General features: G+C 43.6%; 1 protein-coding gene across 1 annotated transcript in view; it reads left to right on the top strand.

Moving 5' to 3' along the window:
- Positions 1-16445, top strand: part of necab3 (N-terminal EF-hand calcium binding protein 3) — a gene marked incomplete at both ends in the record, with an annotated part of 68833 nt that extends 52388 nt beyond the window's left edge. The window contains 4 exons of the mRNA XM_080727862.1: positions 6070-6182; positions 6533-6610; positions 10849-10940; positions 16417-16445. Of these exons, the coding sequence (XP_080583988.1) occupies positions 6070-6182; positions 6533-6610; positions 10849-10940; positions 16417-16445 (312 nt within the window). The remainder of the gene's footprint in view (positions 1-6069; positions 6183-6532; positions 6611-10848; positions 10941-16416) is intronic.
- Positions 16446-23320: the final 6875 nt, after the last annotated feature.

Here is a 23320-nt window from a genome sequence, read left to right as displayed (position 1 = left end):
GTTGCTTGGCAACAGGAAAAAGATTTTGTGTGAACCTCTTTGCATAGCAATGCGTCCTGTTGAAATACAAGCAATACTTTCGAGACATCTTGATGAAATACCACCGTGCGTCAAGGTCATGCTGTATTTTGAGAACGTTGCATTACACAGTGCTGAAATATTCCTACGCCTGAGACTACATCACAGCCATCATCTCTCTCACGGTACAACACTCCCAGTTGCTTATTACCACTTAATTAGAATGGAACATTAGTTAGAAGACCCAGCACGGCAGTTTGATACTAATGCATTTGTATAAAGTCCCCAGTGAAGCAATTTTAGTTGCCTGCAAGCTTATGAGGCATTATGCAAGCTTGTGAGCAAACAAGCAATATGCATTAAGAGCCCTGTCTTGCATATTAAACTTTTGGAGTACAGCACTGTATTCAACAGTCAGTGATCAACTGTTATTCAGTTTTGTTTTGTTTTTGGAAAATTGACTGCAGAGAAAGCAGTGTGGTCATTCATGAGTCCATTTTGCAGTTCCAAAGGCAGTATTGCTCAGTGGTTCTCAAAGTGGGGTTCAGGGACCAGCAGGTTTCATTGAGGGGGTTCCAGGGGGTCCCCTGCAAAGTTGGTTAATATAAAAATCCCTTTATACATCAGCTATTTGCATTGTTGCTGAGTAGGTCGGTGCCCAACGGACACCGGTCTAGAGTTTGAAATAACAAGACATATGTTTTTAAAAAATGTATACAGACAGCTTTAAACATACCACATGTGACATAAAGATGGGCAAAAGTTGGAGGGAACCCACTATATAAACCAACTATTATATGATGAGACAGATGTGAATGGAAACAATTTTGCCTGCGGAAGGTCTTTTATACGGAAGGCAGGATGTGTTCATTGCTATCTACCCATTATCCTCTTAACCCACAGACTAGTGCATCTCAGGCGGTTCATTAGCGTGTTTAGTGTTTAGCTGTCACTACTGGTTGTACAGCTGTCGGTGTTAAAAACCTCCACCTCCCCAGCCTCATCCCTGTGGAATGTAGTTACATTTTACAGTATTGTGTTTGTTTTTGATTATGGAATGTACTGTGTTTCTATGGAGTGGTTACGATATGTGATATCTTAAATCATGCAACTGAAGGTTCAATGTTATGTGCATGTAACAACTGTATATTATGCTTTGCTCTGGGGGGTTTTGATCTCAGATTCTGGCTCATGTAATCTGTAATCACAGCATCTGTCACTTGAGAGGTATCATGGCAACACAGTTATTTTGGTGCTGATCAAGTTTCAATACTTATGGCCCTATTTGGGGCGAAACAGGTGAACAGGTGTGAAGTGCAGTGTGGCAAATGGGTTGTGGCAACAGATGATTTGGTATTTATATATGGGCTGGAGAAGGGAAAGAAACGTGGCAAAGTGGCGAGTGGCGACATACTGAAAGATGGATTAGGCTGAGTTGCTGTCAGGTTTCCCCATATTTCAACTTTTTATGTTTTTCTTTCCTTCATATTTGAATGCCCTACAAAAATAGCTTATCTAGAAGCTCACGATGCAGTGTGAGGTTGTAGATCGTAGATTTGTTCATAGTGAAAGTTACAGTGGTTGGATCAGCGGGTGTACTGAACAAATTGGAAAGGCCGGGAACACATTTTGCTGTTTGGGAGGGGCTTACAGTACATGTACAGTATGTAGCAACATATTTGTTTTGTAGGCTAATTTCTGATTTAGCCCTATTCTATAGGTTAGGCCTAAATGGGTTAACAAGAGCATGTGACTAATAACTACGTTGGATTTGGATCCATTAGAACACAGGTTATTTTTTCCATTTTTGGAAAAGTAACAGTTTTGGTTTCCACCCGACAAAGACGATCTATTGTCAGTGGGTGTGTATTGTGTTGCAGGTGGATTCAATCATGACCAATCAAATGATCTCTTTTCATTACCCTTGAGAGCTGGCAATTTCCACACTGTCATGGAAGCAAAGAGCAAACAAATGATGTCCTTCCTTGTGGGGGTACACAGTCATCAACAACAAACCTACGGCACTTCACACAGCAAAGAGAAGATAATGCATCCTCTGGAGGAAATAACAAATGAATATAATTCGTATGACTCTGGTCCTCTGAGGCCGCACTCAGACTGGAACGTTCTGTGTTCAGTGCGAGTCTGTTCCGTTTGGAAAGTCTGTTCCAAAAAAGAATACATTTCCCACAATGCTTTGCGGACGTGGGCCGTCCAGCGAGAGGCGGAAGTGTAAGTGGATTTCGAGCGTGTAGTCTTTTTGGAGTTGGCGTCGGTGGACAGTACTGCTGCTGCTTGGTGACACCTGTTGGGCAAAATGTTGTTTAGAGGACGCAAAAGGGCGCTTGTATTGGCGGTGTTGGTGGCGAGGAGAAGGAGAAGGAGGGAGAAGCGGCTTGAAATGGCCAGGAGAACGAGGGAAGAGGAGAGACAGCGCGATGATCACTGCAGACCGAAGGCTCAACGCACTGTAGTGTAGTGGACTACAAGTGTGCTCTGCCCAGTTTCGCCGCAGAACGGTGGTTCTCTCCTATTGGTTGGCAGCTGAACCCTGCCTTCTGTCTCATCAAGTGCAGCTTGTCTGCTCCCCAGTGCTCGCCTACAACTGTCTCTGTGCGAGTCGTGAGCAAGTTGGACGCAACCACACAACACCACACGACTCGCACTCGACTTCAAACCACTCGACTCCCATCCGGAATGCATTGCGCTGTGCCTGCCCCCCGCCTCCCCCACACGACACGCACTCGTTTTTGTGCCTTTAGGTCTGTAGCCGGCCTTAGAAGCATTTCTCAGTTGAACCCAGTCCATATAAACCCAATTCTCAATCTCCAGAAAAACAACGTGGGTGGACAAAATGACTGCTGCGCGGTCCTTGGCAGACAACTGCTCAGGCTCCATTTTATGTCTGCACAGTCCATGCCTACTGTATCTGTCCATGTTGCCTGTCCGTGAGAAATGTTTATAACATGGCAAAAGTCAGGGGACACTGCTGGACAGTCCACTGAACTCCCTGTTTAAATATAATAATCCAAAAGACAGTGATCTGTCATGAACTTGTTTTCATTAGGATTTTATCCTGATAAGATCCAAAGACTAAAACGCTGATCATTAATCACATGAATCCTAGCGCCTCTCTACCCTAAACATCTATCTGCTATTTGGATGATGCAGCATGGCTGCATCAGGATGCAGCCATGCTGGCTTGCGGTGGACATTTTTGTCAAAATTCTATTTTTGCGATGGATATGCAAATGAGCGGAATATTACCAGTAAAGGCTTTATTAGAGTCCGAGGTGAAGAGCTATCACCTCAACTTTTATCACCTAAAAATGTGAAAACAAGTGGAAGCCATCATAGTCACTGACTCACGGTGAAGTCCTATCACCTCGCCTCTGTGCCTCTGAAACCAGGGGGCACACAGTGAATCAGTGAATGGGGTGATAGGGAGATTGTCTGAAGGTAAAAACAGAGGAGAGATGTCTAGGTCTGCGGGGATAGCTCTTCACCGCGGCTAATGACGTAATGTTGTAGTTTTCTGACTTTAAAAGACTAAGCTATCACCGCAGACTGTACTATGATGATAGGGCCATAAGACGCCCAACGCTCTTTCTTGCAAAACACATTTCTGGACACTGCTCCTACAGATTTTGCCCTAAAATCATGCAAAGCGGTATACACTAGGTCTACAGTCATGTCATCAACATGGAAGGAACCAATGGTACTTACAGGCCTATTTGTGTATACCGGTACATGTGACCTGACGGTCGCTTATCTCCCGATTAGGGAGTCTTACTGGTATTGATGTTTTCGGGCCAGGTAGGTGTAAAATGTATGCTAATTAGTAAGTCCAGAGTGGGCCTCGGGCCGGCCCAGTTAGGGCCAGGCCTTAATTTCCAGGCCCGTTAGGAACGCTGAGCTGGTCGAGTCATCATTGTGATGTCAGAACATGTCAGCTATATCCTTCTGCTGAGCTGGTCAAGTCATCATTGTTATGTCAGAACAGGTCAGCTATATCCTTCTGCTGAGCTGGTCAAGTCATCATTGTTATGTCAGAACAGGTCAGTACTAATTAATTCTGTCTTGGCCATTCATTTGCATCATTGTGATGTCAGAAGAGCATGAGGTGTGACACACTGTCAGACGGACAGACAGACAGACAGACAGACATGAGCTGGAGGTTTTCATACTAAATAGGGACCTGCGGTTGCAACCAGAAATCTTAAAAGCAAGCCCTGAATGACCATTGACAGGTCTATAACTCTGAGAGTATACAAATGGAACCAAATACGGGTCCATTTGTACTTAAGGTTTGAGAAATCACTGTTGGCTTTGGGGTCTATGGCGCACGCCTCTCCCCCGTCACAAACATGGAAACAAAGGAGAGAGAGAAAGGAGAGAAATAAGGAGTGTGAGGAGGTGTTGTTGGTACAGCACTCACTGACAGGCAGGTGTGGGTGGGTATATATCGTCACTGTCGGGCAGAAACCTTGTATCTCCAAGTTTCAAATGTGTAAATTTTTTCGCAAAGTAAAGCCCTGCTTCATCATACAAGGCCGTCGCACAAAAGTAGTGAAAACAGCAGATCTACAAGCACACAACGCCTCGCACCGCGAGGCGTTGTGTGCTTGTAGATCGGCTGTTTTCACTAGTTTTAATCATTTTTAAAATGATAAATGCAAAACCAACGGTTTTGGACATGCAAGGTTTTCACCCGACAACGACGATATGTTTGATGATTGGCATGAGGGGCGGTGTTGTCAACTGGCTTGATTGTAGACAGATGTGTGATCAGCATGAGGGTAAGTGTTTTCAACTGGTTTGATTGTAGACATGCACGGTTGTTATCAGGCATGCAAACTCGACACAACCCTGTTGACCTGATACAAGCAGGCAGGAGGCAACCAGCACAAAGCCTGGCCCTTGACGACTTCCAAATTGCAGAGCTCTGCTGATTTGCAAACCTATTGCACACCTCTCCTCCCATGCCGGCACATGGCAACACGCATAGACCAAGGGAAAGAAAACACAGGTGAGGGTTGAGGGAAAACACGCTTTAACTCCAGACATTTTCAAGTCACGTATCCAACTGCACCTCTTCCACAAAATAGGGCCTTTGATCTCAAGTTGATTTCATGATTAACTAGTGGCGTCCCTATTCTGGACATGAGATTTGGCGACCATCCGGCAGAAATGGTCACCAATCACGTGGTGAGCTTGTATATTGGCTATTTCAGCTAGATTTGGTGTAGAGGGGAAAAAAGGAGGGGGTAAAAACAGTATAGACCCCACCCCAGTTTTTTTAAGGCATTCTTTTCGGCTTTTATTGGATAGAATTAGAGAAGATAGACAGGGAATGAGGAGAGAGACACAGGGACTTACACAAAGGCTGTCTGGCTCGGGACTCGAACCTGTGACACACTGTCAGGCTACACTGAGCCCAAAGTATTATGGCGTTTTTAAAGTGGATAAGTGGTTAAGTGCTGCCTAGGTCCAGGGCGTCTCACCCAGAGGCCAGAGGATGACACGGGAGTGGATTTTCACTCCTGTCATGTCCCACTCCCACAGAAAAAATCCTGTCCCATCCCAATCATCCTGGGCCAGAGTAAAAAAATAAATCCCGTCCTGTCCCACTCCTGTATAATGACTCCTGGTCTCATCCCGCTCCTGGTCAAAATCACTCCCGTTCACCTCCCGCTCCCGGGAAAAAAGAATAATATATATATATATATATATATATATATATATCACGCAGATGTTTTTCCATTTTGATCCATATTATATTTGATATCATGTTTATTATTATATAATGTATGATTTTATAATGTTTGCAGTTCTAAGACCTCACTTTCTGGCACTGTTTATTTCTGCGGTTTGATGAACTGGTCTGGAATGATTCCCACTCCTGCCCACTCCTGGTGATTTTCATTCCTGTCCCGTCCCGATCACGGCATTAATACAAATCTGACTCCTGTCCTGCGGGAATCCCACGGGACCCACGGGAATTCCTGTCAAATGTCATCTTCTCACCCCATTGTTCTGTGTGCCAAGCAGAACATCCTGCTGGTCCAGAGGCAGATGACTGTGGCAGAGGAACACCTGGAAGACTTCCGTAACGTTCTCAAGAGCTACAGCGATGCCACCAACACCCACCCCGACAACCTGCAGTGAGTGGATTTCTTTTTTTTTTCTTTCTCCAGATATATATACTGTATATATTACTTTAACAAATACTGGGTTTTAATAGCAGAAAGGTGGATAATGTTTTTTTTTTTTTTTTTTTTGGTGCAGCCGTGCGGGGTACTATCAGAACATAGACCCATTTTGTTATTATTTGAATGAATGAAATGAAAATCACCTACCCTACCTTTAAGAAAATCTTCCACCCTCAGTTTTTTTTCTTTTTTACAAATCAAACCTTTGCATACAGCACAGTATAGTCATTGTCTTTGGTGTTGTTTACCCTTTCCACTCTTCTATCTTCCTCTCTTGGCCGTCCTCCCCGGTGCTCCTCCAGAGTGTCAGTTCAGAAGCTCCCAGGGAAGTTGTGCTACATTATGTATGAGTTCTGGCAAGACCGCATCTCCTGGATGAGGTGGGTATGATGTGTGTGTGTGTGTGTGTGTGTGTGTGTGTGTGTGTGTGTGTGTGTGTGTGTGTGTGTGTGTGTGTGTGTGTGTGTGTGTGTGTGTGTGTGTGTGTGTGTGTGTGTGTGTGTGTGTGTGTGTGTGTGTGTGTGTGTGTGTGTGTGTGTGTGTGTGCGTGCGTGCGTGCGTGCGTGCGTGCGTGCGTGCGTGCGTGCGTGCGTGCGTGCGTGCGTGCGTGCGTGCGTGCGTGCGTGCGTGCGTGCGTGCGTGCGTGCGTGCGTGCGTGCGTGCGTGCGTGCGTGCGTGCGTGCGTGCGTGCGTGCGTGACAGATATTGGCAGTGTGCTTCTGAGCTTGAGTTGGTGGAAGTGTCCCCTGCTACTGAAGAGGAACAGATGGCCCATCTCTTATGTTGCAGGAACACACATGCACACACTTGTGTGCGCTCGCACGCACGCAAACACACACTTCTCTCTCTCTCTCTCGCTCTCTCTCTTTCGTGCACCACAACGCCATGCATTGTGAGCTTGTACTGTAGATTCGCTATTTTCGGTAACGTGATTTGGTGCAGAGGGAAAAAGGCGTGTCGAACCTCCAGTTAATCAAACTTGCCATCACTGAAGCATCCAGGCTTCAGTGATCATAGTTGGCAACTGGTTCCACATTGTGATGGCTCTGTCCCTTACAGATCTGCACAATGCATCTATTTTGGATTTTGTTTAACCAAATAACCCAAAATAGCCTGCCTCATAGTATGACTGGGCTAACGCCAGTGGTTCTCCAACTTTCCAGGTCGAGACCCAAAAGAGAGATTAGACGTTTGCCCGGCACCCAAACTAGGGAAAATAGCAGATTTACAAGTGCACGTGTCTCTTCATGCCGTGTTGCGAGCTTATAGATCGGCTATTTTCACTACTTCTTAATAATAATAATAAATGTAGCTGCAAGCAGCGATAAAGTGGCCAAGCCAGAAAAAGTAGGAAAAAAAGAAAAAGCAGCTGAAAAAAGCAGTAAAAGCAAGAAAAGTGGTAAAAGAAATCAAAGAAAAACTAGAAAATAGTGTTCCTTCGAAACAATCGTGGGCTCGCTTCAAGCCAAAAAGCAAGACAATTTTTCATTTCACCCTAGAAATGTAATTTAAGCATGTGGTGGGGGGCTCAGACTGTGGCCACTAAGTAGAGTAAGCTTTCAACTCCCCACTGATACCTTTGGTTTGGTGAGGGACAAAACAGTTTTTGATATTTTCGGACCAGACGAGATGGCTTTCCGGTTTTGTCAAGCCGGAGCGGAGGTAGAGGAACATAGCGTTAGGGAGAACTCCACTAACGCTATGGACCAGAGCTACCTCACATCAAACAATTTGGAGCTTAGAGCTTTGGACTGATCTTTTTTGGCTGCACCCTCCCAAACAGCCTGCTGGGAAGTAATCACGGTGAGATAAAACAAGTGCCTTTTCGCTAGCACTTCGGAGGCAGGGTTTAAAAAAAAGATTTACATCTTCTGATGCATTGCATTCCTCTACCTCTATCCAGTTTCTTAACAATATTTCCACATTTATCTCTCATGATAGCTGCACTCTGTGACGCCAAGCAATTTTGCCTGAGCTAGCTTTTAAATATAAGTGCCATGTTTGGCCTTGCACGTTTGGGTTTTTCTACCTTAAAAACAAACCTATTCTCACATATCAAGTCAAATTGCAAATAGAGAATACTGCACTTATCCAAGGTATGATAGGTAAATATTGAAAAGAGTACACAAAGAAGAAAGGAAGATATTTTTACACTACAAGGGACTTTGCTGACTGATATCCATCAGTTTCTTGCATCTCTCACAGTCACAGTACATTCACAATTCTCAATTTCTGCACTTTCCACACATTAGGCCTCAATAAAGGTCCATTGAACGTATTATTTCTGTAATATCTATCACAGTCCCCTTAGAGAGAAGATCATTATGACATATATTCTAGGGATATGAACTTCATAGCATGAGTATTGTGCAAATTCAAATCCTGTTACTGTAAGTGATAGCGCTGATTGATACCCACAACAGAGGCAGGTTGAAACAAGAGTTTATTAAAGCAAAGTTAACAGGGTTGCAAAAACATGCACAACAAAGGTTCTTCAAAGGATCCCTGGCTAATAGGCCTTATATGCCTTAATACAAGTGCAGTAAGTAAATACAATTAGAAATTAAAAACAGCTTAAATATTGTATTTATTGTACAAATAGTATGTCTTTCACTTAATTTTTCACTCCCACCTAAAGCTGATGATGTAATTTGCCCATGTGTGGTACAGCCCTATGGATATGTATGGAATGCATGTGCAAAGAACACATATATAGCATAACATATGTATAGGGGTGGCATAGCTCAGGGGTAGATAAACCGTCATTAGAGCATGAAGGTTTCCCGAAGGGTTCCCAGTTCGAACCCGGGCTCCCCCTGAGTTAATGTCGAAGAGTCCTTGAGCAAGACTCTGAACCCCTAGTTACTCATGGTGAGCAGGTTGGTGCCTTAATTGCATGGTTTCCTCTGCCATCGGTGTATGAATGAGTGTGCAGGCATCCTTTTCACAAACCAGCGTATTTTCCAATGTGTTGTCACATTGGAAAATACGCTGTGTTGTCATTAATGCACCATTTCACATAATAACCCATAATAAAGGTGTGTAGCTGGCCACACAACATCCACCGAGGACAGCAAGTGCTTTCTTAGCAGCTGTTAAAGCCCAAGGCTTTTATAGCACAGCTGTCAGCAGCTTTCAGTAAAACCACAGACGTGGTCACTTGGAGCTGATTGAGAAGGTGCATTGTCACATACTGTACTGCCCTACAAAGGCAGAGTGCAGTAACTACGTTTTGGGACACACTGACTTATTTGTGTCGCCCAACGGTCAAATTAGCCTTCATGATATTGGGGGATGAACAATTACCTCAAGAACAGATGTACAATCAGTGTAATATCACTTTTATATCTTTATCTCATTTGGCTGATAAGCTGTAACATGTTTAAACTTTAAACCCATTTTTTGGTGAAATTCGAAAACGTAGTTACTGCACTCTGCCTTTGTAGGGCAGTGTACCTCTCTTCTATCCAATGGGCTCGGTGCTGTCCATGGTGCTGAAGTATCTCCCCAGATAGACCCCTGTCTGCTCCCCTTTGTGGTGGAATGGGCCACAGTATGTTACAGCAGGGGTCTTCAACGTTTTCAGGCCAAGGACCCCTTAGTTGAGAGAGAGATGAAGCAGGGACCCCCACAATCTGTTCATAGATTCTATATAGTTCCATCGTTGTGTATTTTGGATTCATGACAATTTGGGTTTTCAGATATTTAACCATATTGAACCGTCAATAGTTAATAGACTTGACCTTTCACTCTGTCTGCTCTTTTTACCCTCTACATCAAACCTCTTTGCCGAAAATAGCCGATCTACAAGCTCACAACACCTTGCAGCGCGAGACGTTGTGAGCTTGTAGAGCTGTTATTTTTGGCTAAAGTTCTCAGAATTTGGACACTAGGGCTCAAGTGGTTAATATAAAAAAGGAGAAAAAAAACGTTCTATTACTCAAAGATTTGGAGGCCCCCCTGTAGTAACTCTGAGGACCCCCTAGGGGTCCCCCCTGTTGAAGACCCCTGTGTTAGGCACTCCAGGTGTTAACTTCCTCAAGACATATAAGGACATATAATACTACAAGAAATCATCAGTACTAGCAGCAATAGCAGTACATACAGTATACACTACAGAGAAGAATCCTCTGGTCCTTTTGGTCTTGGGGCCTACGGAATGCTATTATTGTTATCCCACCTCATTCTTCTCTCATTGGATGATAACTCCAGTTTGGTAATAACACTGACTGTAACACATACTGTGTAGCACTGGCCCTTAGGTGACTGGAACGCATCACTGGGTGTAAAAGCTCAAAATAATGTACATAATATGCTTCTAGATAAGCATTTACCCCACATCATGGAGCACCCAAGGCATAAATGTAACATGGATTGTTGTTGTGTTGTGTTGTGACTGTTCTGTTTCTTCAGAGTAAATTGATTTAGTGTCCAGGCTGAAACTTAAATTATACTGAAAAATCGATTAAATACTATTTACAAAGAAACCGTGACCGATAGTTAGATCGATAAATGTAACAATGGTTGTTCAATCATATAAGCTTGAGCTGAAACTTCTTTGTGAACCTGTTGATAAACAAGGCCCATTGTCTGTCCTTCCTTGTCTTCATCCCTGCAGTTACCTGCAGTCCAACACCAGTAAAGACTTCCAGCGCTGCGTGATTGACATGCTGGAGGATCCAGAAGTGGTATCTACCATGCTGCTTCCAGGTGTGTTGTGGGTGTGTTCATACTGTGTGTGTGCCTATTTCTGACACATCTCAAGACAAGACGCAAGTCAGACGCATCTCTTGAGATGCATGTCAAACGCGTATCTCTTGAGAGCATATGCAAGCATATCGTCGTTGTCAGGTGGAAACCTCGTATCTCCAAGTTTCAAATGTGTACGTTCTTTTGCAAAGTAAAGCCCCGCTTCATCGCACAAGGCTGTCGCACAAAAGTAGTGAAAACAGCAGATTTACAAGCTTGTAGATCGGCTGTTTTCACTACTTTAAATCATTTTTAAAATGAAAAATGTATAACGAACGGTTTTTGGACATACAAGGTTTTCACCCGACAACGACGATATGCTCTCAAGAGTAAATGTACCAAAAAGGTTCTGTGGCTCAAACAGTACTATGCAGACAAAATATATGGGCCTTGGGGCGCCCGCTGGCCTACTGGTCCGGGCGCATACCACATAGGCATTGCCACGTAGGCATGGATGCCTGACGGCGATCCGCATGGCCTTTGCCGCGTGTCACTCCCCATCTCTCCCCCCATTATGGGGTTATCTTTGTGCCATAATTAATTCGTATTCGTACTTTTCCTTTTTTTTACTCGTAAACATTTTCACCAAAAAAATTACACGTAAACAAATTAATTTGAAAAAAATATCTGTAAAAAAAAAAAAGTATGAATGTTTTTTTGGAAGCCGCAGTGATTATTATGCCAAAACTAAAAAAACAAGCCAAAATACGAATATTTTCTTACTGTTTTACGAGTTGTTTTTTTGGTTACTTCATCACGAATGCTTTCATCATCTGCACGACTACGAATCTCAATCAGCAGTTAGGAAACTGCCAAAAATCACATGATAGGCAGAGAGCCAATGATGTGAGGCCTGTCCCACTAGCCAATCAAAAGGCTCCGGAGTTGGCATGGCAACCAGCTGTTGCCATGTCTTCTAAAAGTGAGTACTCTGGGCTTTCTTATCCTTAATTTTAGCTAATTCCATCACCAGTCCCTATGGAAGTCTAAATGCTCAAAAAATAATACATAAATACTACAATGAAATGAAATAAAATAAATAACAAAATGATATAAATAAAGTTCTATAGATCTAGGGAGTCATCCATATGTTTTCAGATCTATATGCCCATCCCCATGTTCTATTAATAGATCTATGGAGTCATCATATGTTTTATTGTACTTATTTTAAATAAAGGGGCCTCGGCATCGGCCGAGGGACCCCCCCGGGGACCCCCTGGAGCTCCGGGGACCCCCGCGGACCCCCTGGCGCCGCCGCTAAGGGGCTCCGAAGGGGCCCAAAAATAGGAGCGGCACTTTCATGGGAAATTCAGGACTTTGACCGTGCGGACCCCCTCCATGGGTGACGGGACCGGGGCAAACGTGACAGCGCGGCCTGGTGGCGGCCCCCCGGTACCGCAGCGCACATAAAAACCCATAACTCGGGCTAGGAGTGACCGTTCGAGACGGGACCGGTACCCACACGTCCGGCTCGGGGCCCCGGAGCCACCTGGTGGCTGAACGCCGGTACTGCAGGCGGGTAAAAAAAGGCCGTAACTCTGCCACCGGGAGAGACGGGGCCGGCTTCACCAAACAGGAAGTGCCTCTATATCTCATGAACCGTTTGTCGTTCAGACGCGTGGGTGGCGTCATATGACTTGATTAAGAGTCCTTGACCTTAATTGGTGCAACAGGAAGTGCCCTTTGCCAAACAGGAAGTGCCTCTATATCTCATGAACCGTTTGTCGTACAGACGCGTGGGTTGCGTCATATGACTTGATTAGGAGTCCTTGACCTTAATTGGTGCAACAGGAAGTGCCCTTCGCCAAACAGAAAGTGCCTCTATATCTCATGAACCGTTTGTCGTACAGACGCGTGGGTTGCGTCATATGACTTGATTAGGAGTCCTTGACCTTAATTTGTGCAACAGGAAGTGCCCTTCGCCAAACAGGAAGTGCCTCTATATCTCATGAACCGTTTGTCGTACAGACGCGTGGGTGGCCTCATATCACTTGATTAGGAGTCCTTGACCTTAATTGGTGCAACAGGAAGTGCCCTTCGCCAAACAGGAAGTGCCTCTGTATCTCATGAACCGTTTGTCGTACAGACGCGTGGGTGGCGTCATATCACATGATTAAGAGTCCTTGACCTTAATTGGTGCAACAGGAAGTGCCCTTCGCCAAACAGGAAGTGCCCCTAATTATCATCAACCCGTTTGTCGTACAGACACGTGGGTGGCGTCATATCACATGATTAAGAGTCCTTAACCTCTTAAGCCCCAGGGGGGTCCAGGGGGAAAATCCGCCTAAAATCTATGCCCAAATTGGAACAGTTGTGGACACAAAACTACCATGATTGTGGCTACTCTTGACTCACCAAATGTCAGCTAACCCCTGAAAATTCACAAATGCAGTGTAAAACATCACATTTCTCTGACCAAATTGTCCTGCTGTGATCATTTACCAAGGAAAAGATGATTGAAAAAAGACATCCGCCTATGGAATTTTTGCCTTCTGAATAGTGAATGAGCCTCAAGACCTCATTTAAAACATAAATATTGAATAGAAAAATTGTTCACCAAGGTGTCACCAATTGATAGGCAAAATTGTATGAATATATTGCAAACTATGTAAACTCTACAGATGGTTTAGTGAGAGTAGTGCTGTAATATTAGTAATGTTAAGGGTTAGGGTTAGGGTTCGCAGCTCTACCCACGTCACAAGGGGCAGCAGCCAATCAGAAGAGGATGCAGGGCTAGTTAAACCAATTAAGCTGAAGGACTCTTAATCAAGTCATATGACACCACCCACACGTGTATGACAAACGGTTCATGAGATATAGAGGTACTTCCTGTTTTGCAAAGGGCACTTCCTGTTTGGCAAAGGAAGCACCAATTAAGGTTAAGGACTCTTAATCAAGTCTTATGACACAACCCACGAATCTGCACGACAAACGGTTCATGAGATATAGAGGCACTTCCTGTTTGGCGAGGGTACTTCCTGTTTGGCGAAGGAAGCACCAATTAAGGTTAATAAGGACTCTTAATCATGTGATATGACGCCACCCACGCGTCTGTACGACAAACGGGTTGATGATATATAGGGGCACTTCCTGTTTGGCGAAGGGCACTTCCTGTTGCACCAATTAAGGTCAAGGACTCTTAATCATGTGATATGACGCCACCCACGCGTCTGTACGACAAACGGTTCATGAGATATAGAGGCACTTCCTGTTTGGCGAAGGGCACTTCCTGTTGCACCAATTAAGGTCAACAAGGACTCCTAATCAAGTGATATGAGGCCACCCACGCGTCTGTACGACAAACGGTTCATGAGATATAGAGGCACTTCCTGTTTGGCGAAGGGCACTTCCTGTTGCACAAATTAAGGTCAAGGACTCCTAATCAAGTCATATGACGCAACCCACGCGTCTGTACGACAAACGGTTCATGAGATATAGAGGCACTTCCTGTTTGGCGAAGGGCACTTCCTGTTGCACCAATTAAGGTCAAGAACTCCTAATCAAGTCATATGACACAACCCATGCGTCTGTACGACAAACGGTTCATGAGATATAGAGGCACTTCCTGTTTGGCAAAGGGCACTTCCTGTTGCACCAATTAAGGTCAAGGACTCTTAATCAAGTCATATGACGCCACCCACGCGTCTGAACGACAAACGGTTCATGAGATATAGAGGCACTTCCTGTTTGGCGAAGGGCACTTCCTTTTTGGTCCGTCCGTCCGGGGTGGGGTACCCCTCGGGGGACCCCCCTGCAGCCGGCCCCGTCTCTCCCGGTGGCAGAGTTAAGGCCTTTTTTTACCCGCCTGCAGTACCGGCGTTCAGCCACCAGGTGGCGCTCCGCCACCGGACGTGTGGGTACCGGTCCCGTCTCGAACGGTCACTCCTAGCCCGAGTTATGGGTTTTTATGTGCGCTGCAGTACCGGGGGGCCGCCACCAGGCCGCGCTGTCACGTTTGCCCCGGTCCCGTCACCCATGGAGGGGGTCCGCACGGTCAAAGTCCCGAATTTCCCATGAAAGTGCCGCTCCTATTTTTGGGCCTCTTCGGAGCCCCTTAGCGGCGGCGCCAGGGGGTCCGCGGGGGTCCCCGGAGCTCCAGGGGGTCCCCGGGGGGGATCCCTCGGCCGATGCCGAGGCCCCTTTATTTAAAATAAGTACAATAAAACATATGATGACTCCATAGATCTATTAATAGAACATGGGGATGGGCATATAGATCTGAAAACATATGGATGACTCCCTAGATCTATAGAACTATGTATTTTTTATTTATATCATTTTGTTATTTATTTTATTTCATTTCATTGTAGTATTTATGTATTATTTTTTGAGCATTTAGACTTCCATAGGGACTGGTGATGGAATTAGCTAAAATTATGGATAAGAAAGCCCAGAGTACTCACTTTTAGAAGACATGGCAACAGCTGGTTGCCATGCCAACTCCGGAGCCTTTTGATTGGCTAGTGGGACAGGCCTCACATCATTGGCTCTCTGCCTATCATGTGATTTTTGGCAGTTTCCTAACTGCTGACTGAGATTCGTAGTCGTGCAGATGATGAAAGCATTCGTGATGAAGTAACCAAAAAAACAACTCGTAAAACATTAAGAAAATATTCGTATTTTGGCTTTTTTTTTTAGTTTTGGCATAATAATCACTGCAGCTTCCAAAAAAACATTCATACTTTTTTTTTTTACGGATATTTTTTTCAAATTAATTTGTTTACGTGTAATTTTTTTGGTGAAAATGTTTACGAGTAAAAAAAAAAGGAAAAGTACGAATACGAATTAATTATGGCACAAAGATAACCCCATAGGCCCATACCCCATTTCCTGTTGGCCTACCTTCCTATCAATGAAGGCATAAAAAGCCCAAAAACAAATCTTTAAAAAAGAATATATATATATGGGCCTCCATGCACTTTGTTTATGTGTTTACACTCTTTTAGGTATCTATCTGTACTGTAAAGCAGCATTTTAATCACTTCCACATTGACGTCCCTGCTGTTTTGGACATAAGCAGGCTCACAATGCGTCTCAATGTGACGCGTTGTGTGCATTTTTTTAATATAGGGATTAAATGGTTAGATATCTTTTGACAGTCGCTTTCTCTAAATGACCTAAATGATTTTTAATGGTAATGCTTGGAGGTAATGTTTACAGCTAATAAACCGGACAGCAGCTTAATGAGATGGAAAAGAGATGAATGATTGGTAGATAGACTCAACATGTGCCCCTAGCAATGACAGACACTATCAGAAACACACTCATAATGTAAAATCTCTGTCCCTCTTTCTCTCTTTTTTCCTTTTTCTCTATTCACTCCCTTGTTTCTGACCGTTTCTCTCTCTCACCCAATCTTTCTCTTTCTCTTGTTATCCTTGACTTGCCTCCTGTCTCTGTCCATCTTCCTCCCTCTCTCTGTTCCTCTGTTCCACAGCCTCGTGGTGGATCATGACTAACCACTAACAAGTGAAAGCCGCGCGCCACATGTACCGCCGCCCACGCTGTCGTGCTGACAAACACGCGCGCGCGCGTGCACACACACTCACACACAACAGATATAAACACACAGATATACACACAGTGCAACACACGGACACTGCCCGGACACTCTGAAGCATGACCGAACAGAAAGAAAAGAAAGCGCACACATTTTTAATGTACATGCAGTCACACGTAGACATGCACACACACACACACACACACACACACACACACACACACACACACACACACACACACACACACACACACACACACACACACACACACACACACACACAAGATAAGGACAATGCTAAAGGCTTCAAAGTGTTCTGCAAACAACAGGATGGCATGGCATGATGTTTCACTCCAGCAGCATACTTTCATGTCTCCCTGTCTTGGAATACTCATTATTGTGACGTTGACATCAAAAGAGAGATACACATGGACGGTTGCACACACCCTAGCCAATCTTTATTACAGTAACTTGAAAGTGACTCTGATTCGCTGATTTGCAATGAAATGGTAGTGTCTTTTCCTGAAGAACACAACACTAGAGAGAGAGAGAAACCAAAATTAAAAGGATAGGGTTGCCAGTGGGGGCTTACATGTAAACCTTAAACGTGCATGCTGGTCAGCTGTGGACAAGAGCTTTTACCAATATTTACTTTTCTTTCTGGCTGCACGCGGTCCTTCTTTCTCTACTTACCCTGTGATGTGCATAGAATGCAAATGTGTTTCAACTGTATATCACAAAGTATTTTGTATCAAATCCGGCTCTTGCTATAAAATAGACCACCGCCCTGACGTGGTGTATTTGTTGCTGCTGTAGATCTTCTAGGCCTGTGGACAGCGGGGTAACATGACTGAGCCATTGGGTAAAATGAGCCTAACCCATGTTTCAATGAATCCAAAAACAATATGCAGTGTGCAGTACCAATTATAGGTTGATCTTCACTACAGCAGCCATGTGAAGGTTTGGATCATTGTTTATAGTGAATGAACTACAGTAAAGTGTGTGTTTAATGCTTTTGTTTGCCATGTAATTTAAATGATTTTATTGAGCTCCTGATATTACGATTCCTGTGTCTGAGGGGAGTAGATCATTGTAAGATGGCATTACACATCAGGAACTGTAGTGTTGTACAACGAGGTTACAGTTCAGATGTGATATTTGTTCCATCTTGCTGCGTGCATTTATTTGTTCAGGTTGTTATGGCTGTGGAGTAAAATGAGCAACCAGGTGTTGGGGCAAGTTGAGCCTATATTAAATCAAAGAGAAAAATACAGTATATATTTCTTATAAAATGATTGTACGCCACATGGCTTTCTAATTTAATTTAATACAGCACATATAATTTGTAAAGCTGTGTTTTTTTTTCTTGTTTTTTTCCCCCGTAAAACCTTGTTCTGTTAACATTATGGAATGGGAACTTACAAGTTGACCTTTTTTGCATGATCAACTACTAAAGTTGTGCCAAAATGAAGGAACACTTTGTTCAGTCATCAGTAAATTGTGAACTACATTATGTAGGCAAAATGTTTTAGTTTTTTGCTATTTAGTTCTGCTATTTTCTGGGGTGCACAAAAACCCAAAGTATGTATTGTTTCGTTATTGTATTGAAAGTTGTATTTTTCTGTCTGTGATAATGTAAAATGTAAAAAGTGTGACATACTGTATCAGTGAAGAATAGTTATTGTTAGTTGCTATGGGAGATTAATTATAACACCCTCTGAAGAGATGTCTTCCTGTCATCTGGACATAAACAGAAATACTGCAGTAGAGTTTCCTCCATCTGTACATACAATTCACAAAGATAGTCATGTTTCTGTTGTGCTTTGGTTTGGTAGTGGTTATTCCCACCAAATATAAACAATGATGTGCAACTTCAATAAAAGTCCTCAAATGATTGAATGTACTTTTGTCTATTTTTGTCTGTAGTGTAGAAAAACAAAACCCTTTTTGGTTCGCCGTAGTTCTGCTGACTTACACTGACAGTGTTTTGCTGAGGGGAACATTTTGTGAACAACATCATAATCTCTTTGAAAAATAAAATCACAATGTCAGGACTAATGTGTGGTGTCATCTTTTACTAGCTGCTCCAATTACCACTCCGATGAATAAGAAGAACACTCCCAAATCCAAACCAGTACAATAGGGCTCACAAGCTACGATCACCATGTCAGCACATGAACCCTATAGCAGTGTTTCTCAAAGTGGATTCCAGGGACTCTGTGGGTTCCTTTAAATGGCCCAATACAAGTCTCTAACTCTGACAGTATACAAATGGAACCAAATGGACTCGTAACGGGTCCATGTGGTTCCATTTGTACATTGTCAGAGTTAAGGGGAGACCTTGAAATGAAACGTTTGAGAAACAGTGCCCTGGCCTATAGCATTCCTAGTCTAGTCATGTCATGATAGGTGAACAGTCGGTGAAAACAGGCAAACCATTCTGCGAAAATCTACAAGCCCACAAAACACGACACGTGAGCTTATAGATCAAATATTTCGGCAAAGCAATTTGTGAAAAATGGATGGGTGGGTGGGTGGGTGGAACCCCTGGTGAATGAAGCATAATTGATTAAATGAGACTCACCGGCACTGTGGCACTGGAGACTAGGTGTACACATAAATAAAGCAAGTTTTGGTCGGCTGCAAGTGTCTTGTTTCTATAGAAACACAAAATTGCTATTGCAATTGCGGAAGTTTTGTTTGTACCAAATGTACGCGCGCACGTGCACGCGTACACACGCGCACAAGGCACATGTTCATTCATTGCACCAGCTGTGCTGTCTGATTGCCTTGAGACTTGCGCTGGTGGTCTGGAGCCTGAAGCATGTCCAGCCTCCTGTCGAGCCGGCTGTCTGCTAGAATGGAGTTATATGAATATATGGAGCAGCCATTAGTCTACATAGAATGTAGATGAGTTCTAAACTCACATGTCTACACAAAAATTGTGTGCATGGGTGGGTGGGGGGAGACACCTCCTGTTCTTCTTGTTCCTTGGCAGGGACGTGCAGAGAATGTTAGAGAGGCAGGGGCTGAAATTTCCAAAAGGGCCTTTTGGTGAAAATATCGAAAATAGCAGACCTTTTTTTCGGTGCTTGATACCCTAGATACACTAAACTAAGCATAATCAAGTCAATACTGGAGATGTGGCATAATGGCATGGATTTCTACACAGAGAGAGGGCAATTCTTTCATCATAAGAAGCTGCCCCCCCCCCCCCCTTATATGTGTTATGTTGGATCAGAATCCTAGTCCCTACCAGACCCGCTCGAGTGACTTTCTTTAGCTCACAGTTAAAGATTGTAACAGCTTTATTACATTTTATTATGTTTATTTTTTCCTTGACTATTTTGGTTTTGTGAGTATTTTCTGTTGATTATTGTACCTCGGCTACATTGAAAATGAGGTCTTGCCCCTCAATTGTATTCCGAGTTAACCACTTAAGCCCCATATGGGAAGCCGGCTTCCAATAACCACACAACTGTTCATTGGTCAATAAATCAATAGAGACAATGTTGATTCTGCTACAGGGGCCCTACAGCACATATAATCAGCTGCCATTGTATTTTTCATCCATGCATTACTCATATTACATTATTTTTTACTTGTTTTTATCATTTTTCACCCTATACCTTTACATTACTAATATTACAGCACTACTCTCACTAAAACATCTGTAGAGTTTACATAGTTTGAAATATATTCATAAGATTTTGCCTATCAATTGATGACACCTTGATGGACAATTTATCTATTCACTATATATGTATCCAATGAGATTTTTAGTCTTTTTCACTATTCAGAATGCAATTTTTCCATAGGCAGAGGTCTTTTTCAATCCTCTTTTCCCTAGTAAGTGATCCAATTTTGTAAGAGAAATGTGATGTTTTACACTTGATTGATTGATTGAAGAATTTATTAGAAGTTTGCAATAGAAAAAAGTACAGTTTCATGACAGTACAAATCACGTGTGGTTCCTGTGGAAATAAGCCTCGGCTTTCTAGGATCTCCTTTTAGTTGACCTTGTACCATGTTTTACACTTCATTTGTGAATTGTCAGGGGTTAGCTTACATTCAAGAGTCAAGAGTAGCCACAATCATTGTAGTTTTGTGTCCACAACTGTTCCAATTTGGGCATGCATTTCAGGCGAATTTTTCCCCTGGACCCCCCTGGGGGGGCCGGTGGGGCCGTTGCCAGGGGCCCTTGGCTCTCAGGGGCCCTTGAGGGAACTGGGCCGTGTGGTCATTGACAATTTACTAAAATTAAATGTATACATTAATTACAAATGTAATGTGTGGGCCCCTCCTCTGTTACTACAGGTGCTTTCTTGGCCCACAGATGATAATCATGGCTTAAAATACGAGCTGGGTAGTATGCATCGGGAGGGAGGGGAGGTTTTGGAGGGTGGGGGGCCCTAAAAAATTATTGGCCAGGGGCCCTCGCAGGGGTTAATCCGTCCATGAGTGTTATGTGATGATTATGATGATGATGATGATGATGATGAAAGTTCCTTACAGCACAGTACAGAGTAGCACACTCTTTAAAGTATACTGCCCTATCTGCCCACAGAGATTCTTGCCTGCGGTTATTTTTCTTCTGATACTTTGGAGCATTTCTCAGCCCATGGCTGCTGGGGCGTTAGCATTCCTTTTTTTACTCATTTCGTTCCATGTCCAAGCTGAAAATACTTGCCTACTGCAACTGCAGTTCCTGTTACCACTCTAACTGAAAGGTTATGATTTCAGATTTTATATAATGCTTGTGGCCATAGCTGAGTGGTTAGTGAGCCTGCGTGTGCACTGTGCAGCCAGAGGCTCTGGTTGTCGTTCGAGCAATGGCCAGGCCAGCAAAGTGTCGATGTGTGTCCCTGAGCAAGACTCTTCTGGACAAATGTATTCAAATCACATGGCTCATAACTGCATGCCTTTGTGTAAAATAATCTAGTTTAAATAAATACCCCTTAGTTGCATAAGAGCCCAATCAATCAATGATAGAGCAGCCGCTTGGGAAATAGAACCAGTTCCCAGTTCGATCCCAGTCCTTGAGCAAGACACTGAACCCCCAACTGCTCTCATTGAGCAGGTTGGTGCCTTGCCGTCTGTGTGTGAATGTGTGAATGTAATGCACATAAAGCTCTCATTTGGATACAGGAGCTATATGAATGCACCTATAATGCGTTGACCATATTGGTTAGAAATCTGTGTACACTCCATTATTGTAAGGTCTATTTTCATTCCAGCTAATAGGGTATTTTGTATTGGCTGTCACATTGTGAAGTGAAATCTTTATTCCCTCTAAAATCACACATTTAACTAAAATAGTTTAAATCAATCAATATTACCATGTACCAAACACATATTTATCTATCATAATAATCCTTTCACTACACTTCCAAGGCCACAGTGTAGTTGTGTGTCCAGATTGTGTAATACTGCAAGGATATATCTCTGCTGATCCCTTTTCTGAGAATCTTTTTATTTTTCTTCTTCTTCTTTTTTTTCTCCTGCTGAACAGAGTGCTAGCGAAATGCAAATGCCAAATCACTGTGGAATAGCATTGTGCGTTATTCTTTCAAACTGTAGCAGCTGGAATAAAGAAGTACTGGGCCAACAGTCTCGGGACTGCCGGTTGTTCTTGTAACTATGCTGTTTGTTTGTTTCATTCTATTCCAATACTGTAGTGAACCAAACAAGGCCTACATGTTTGAAGTGTTCTCCCTATGCCTAGCATTCCTCTCCAGGGAACAGCAACGCACACTTTGGTACAAGCTGGGAGAGTCAAGAAACCAGTAAGACTCCCTAAATCGGGAGATAAGCGACCGCCAGGTCGCATACACAAACTTTAGAAAGAAATGGTAGCCAATGAGGAGGGAATATGGGAAATGGGACAGATCCATGTTGATGACATGACATGAGATACTGTGTACCGCTTTGCGTGATTTTAGGGCAAAATCTGTAGGAGCAGTGTCCAAAAATGTGTTTTTAAAAAATCGGCCAGATGGTGGCGCTAGATGGGACAGATGCATTTTGATGACATGACTGTAGAGATACTGTGTACCGCATTCTTGATTTTAGGGCCAAATGTGTAGGAGCAGTGTCCAAAAATGTGTTTTGCAAGAATGGGCCTCATGGTGGCACTAGAAGAGGGCCATGTGAGAAATGAGGGGTGGAGGTTGTGGTTTGGCATCTTAAGACATGATGTAAAATATATTTTAGCAGCAATGTTTATTGTTTGTTTGGATCCCCATTAGCTGATGCCTGGGCGACAGTGTAAAAACAAATGCAAGATCAGAGGCATTATCTGTATTGTAGATAGTCTATTTTTGGCTAAAGGTGGTTAATATAAAAAATCACACCCGTGTAAACTGAGCGGTGGAGGCCTGCGCACCTTGAGGTACATGCAGGGGTTGAGGTATATGTAGTAGAAGTAAAACTATTGGAAATACTCAAGTACAAATACCTTAAAATGATCTAATCCAACTCTCTAAAGGGCTAGTTAAATTTATATGTGTGTGGATAGCGAAAGCGAAACACAGGAGCGGCGAGACCACCGCTCAAAAAGGGGGAAAGGGAAAGTTTCTATCACACAAAGATTTGGAGGACCCCCTGTAGTAACTCTGAAGACTTACTTGGGGTCACGGACCCCCTGTTGAAGATCATTGGACTAGGAGGATCCTTAATTCCCTAAAAACCCTAATTCTTTCTGCCCTGGCTGAGCACCTGCTGACGTGTATACTGTATGTCCTGCAGGGACTGGAGAGAGAGCTGTCCCTGTGGTGTGCTCACCACCTTCACACAGCACTCGTAGGTCACTCACAGGTCATCCAGCTATTACACTGGCCCG

The sequence above is a fragment of the Nannobrachium achirus genome, assembly GCF_963921795.1.
Source record: "Nannobrachium achirus genome assembly, chromosome: 6".
Classification (NCBI taxonomy): Eukaryota; Metazoa; Chordata; class Actinopteri; order Myctophiformes; family Myctophidae; genus Nannobrachium; species Nannobrachium achirus.
Note: the sequence above shows the minus strand (reverse complement) of the source record. Positions and strands in the feature narration are given on the sequence as shown.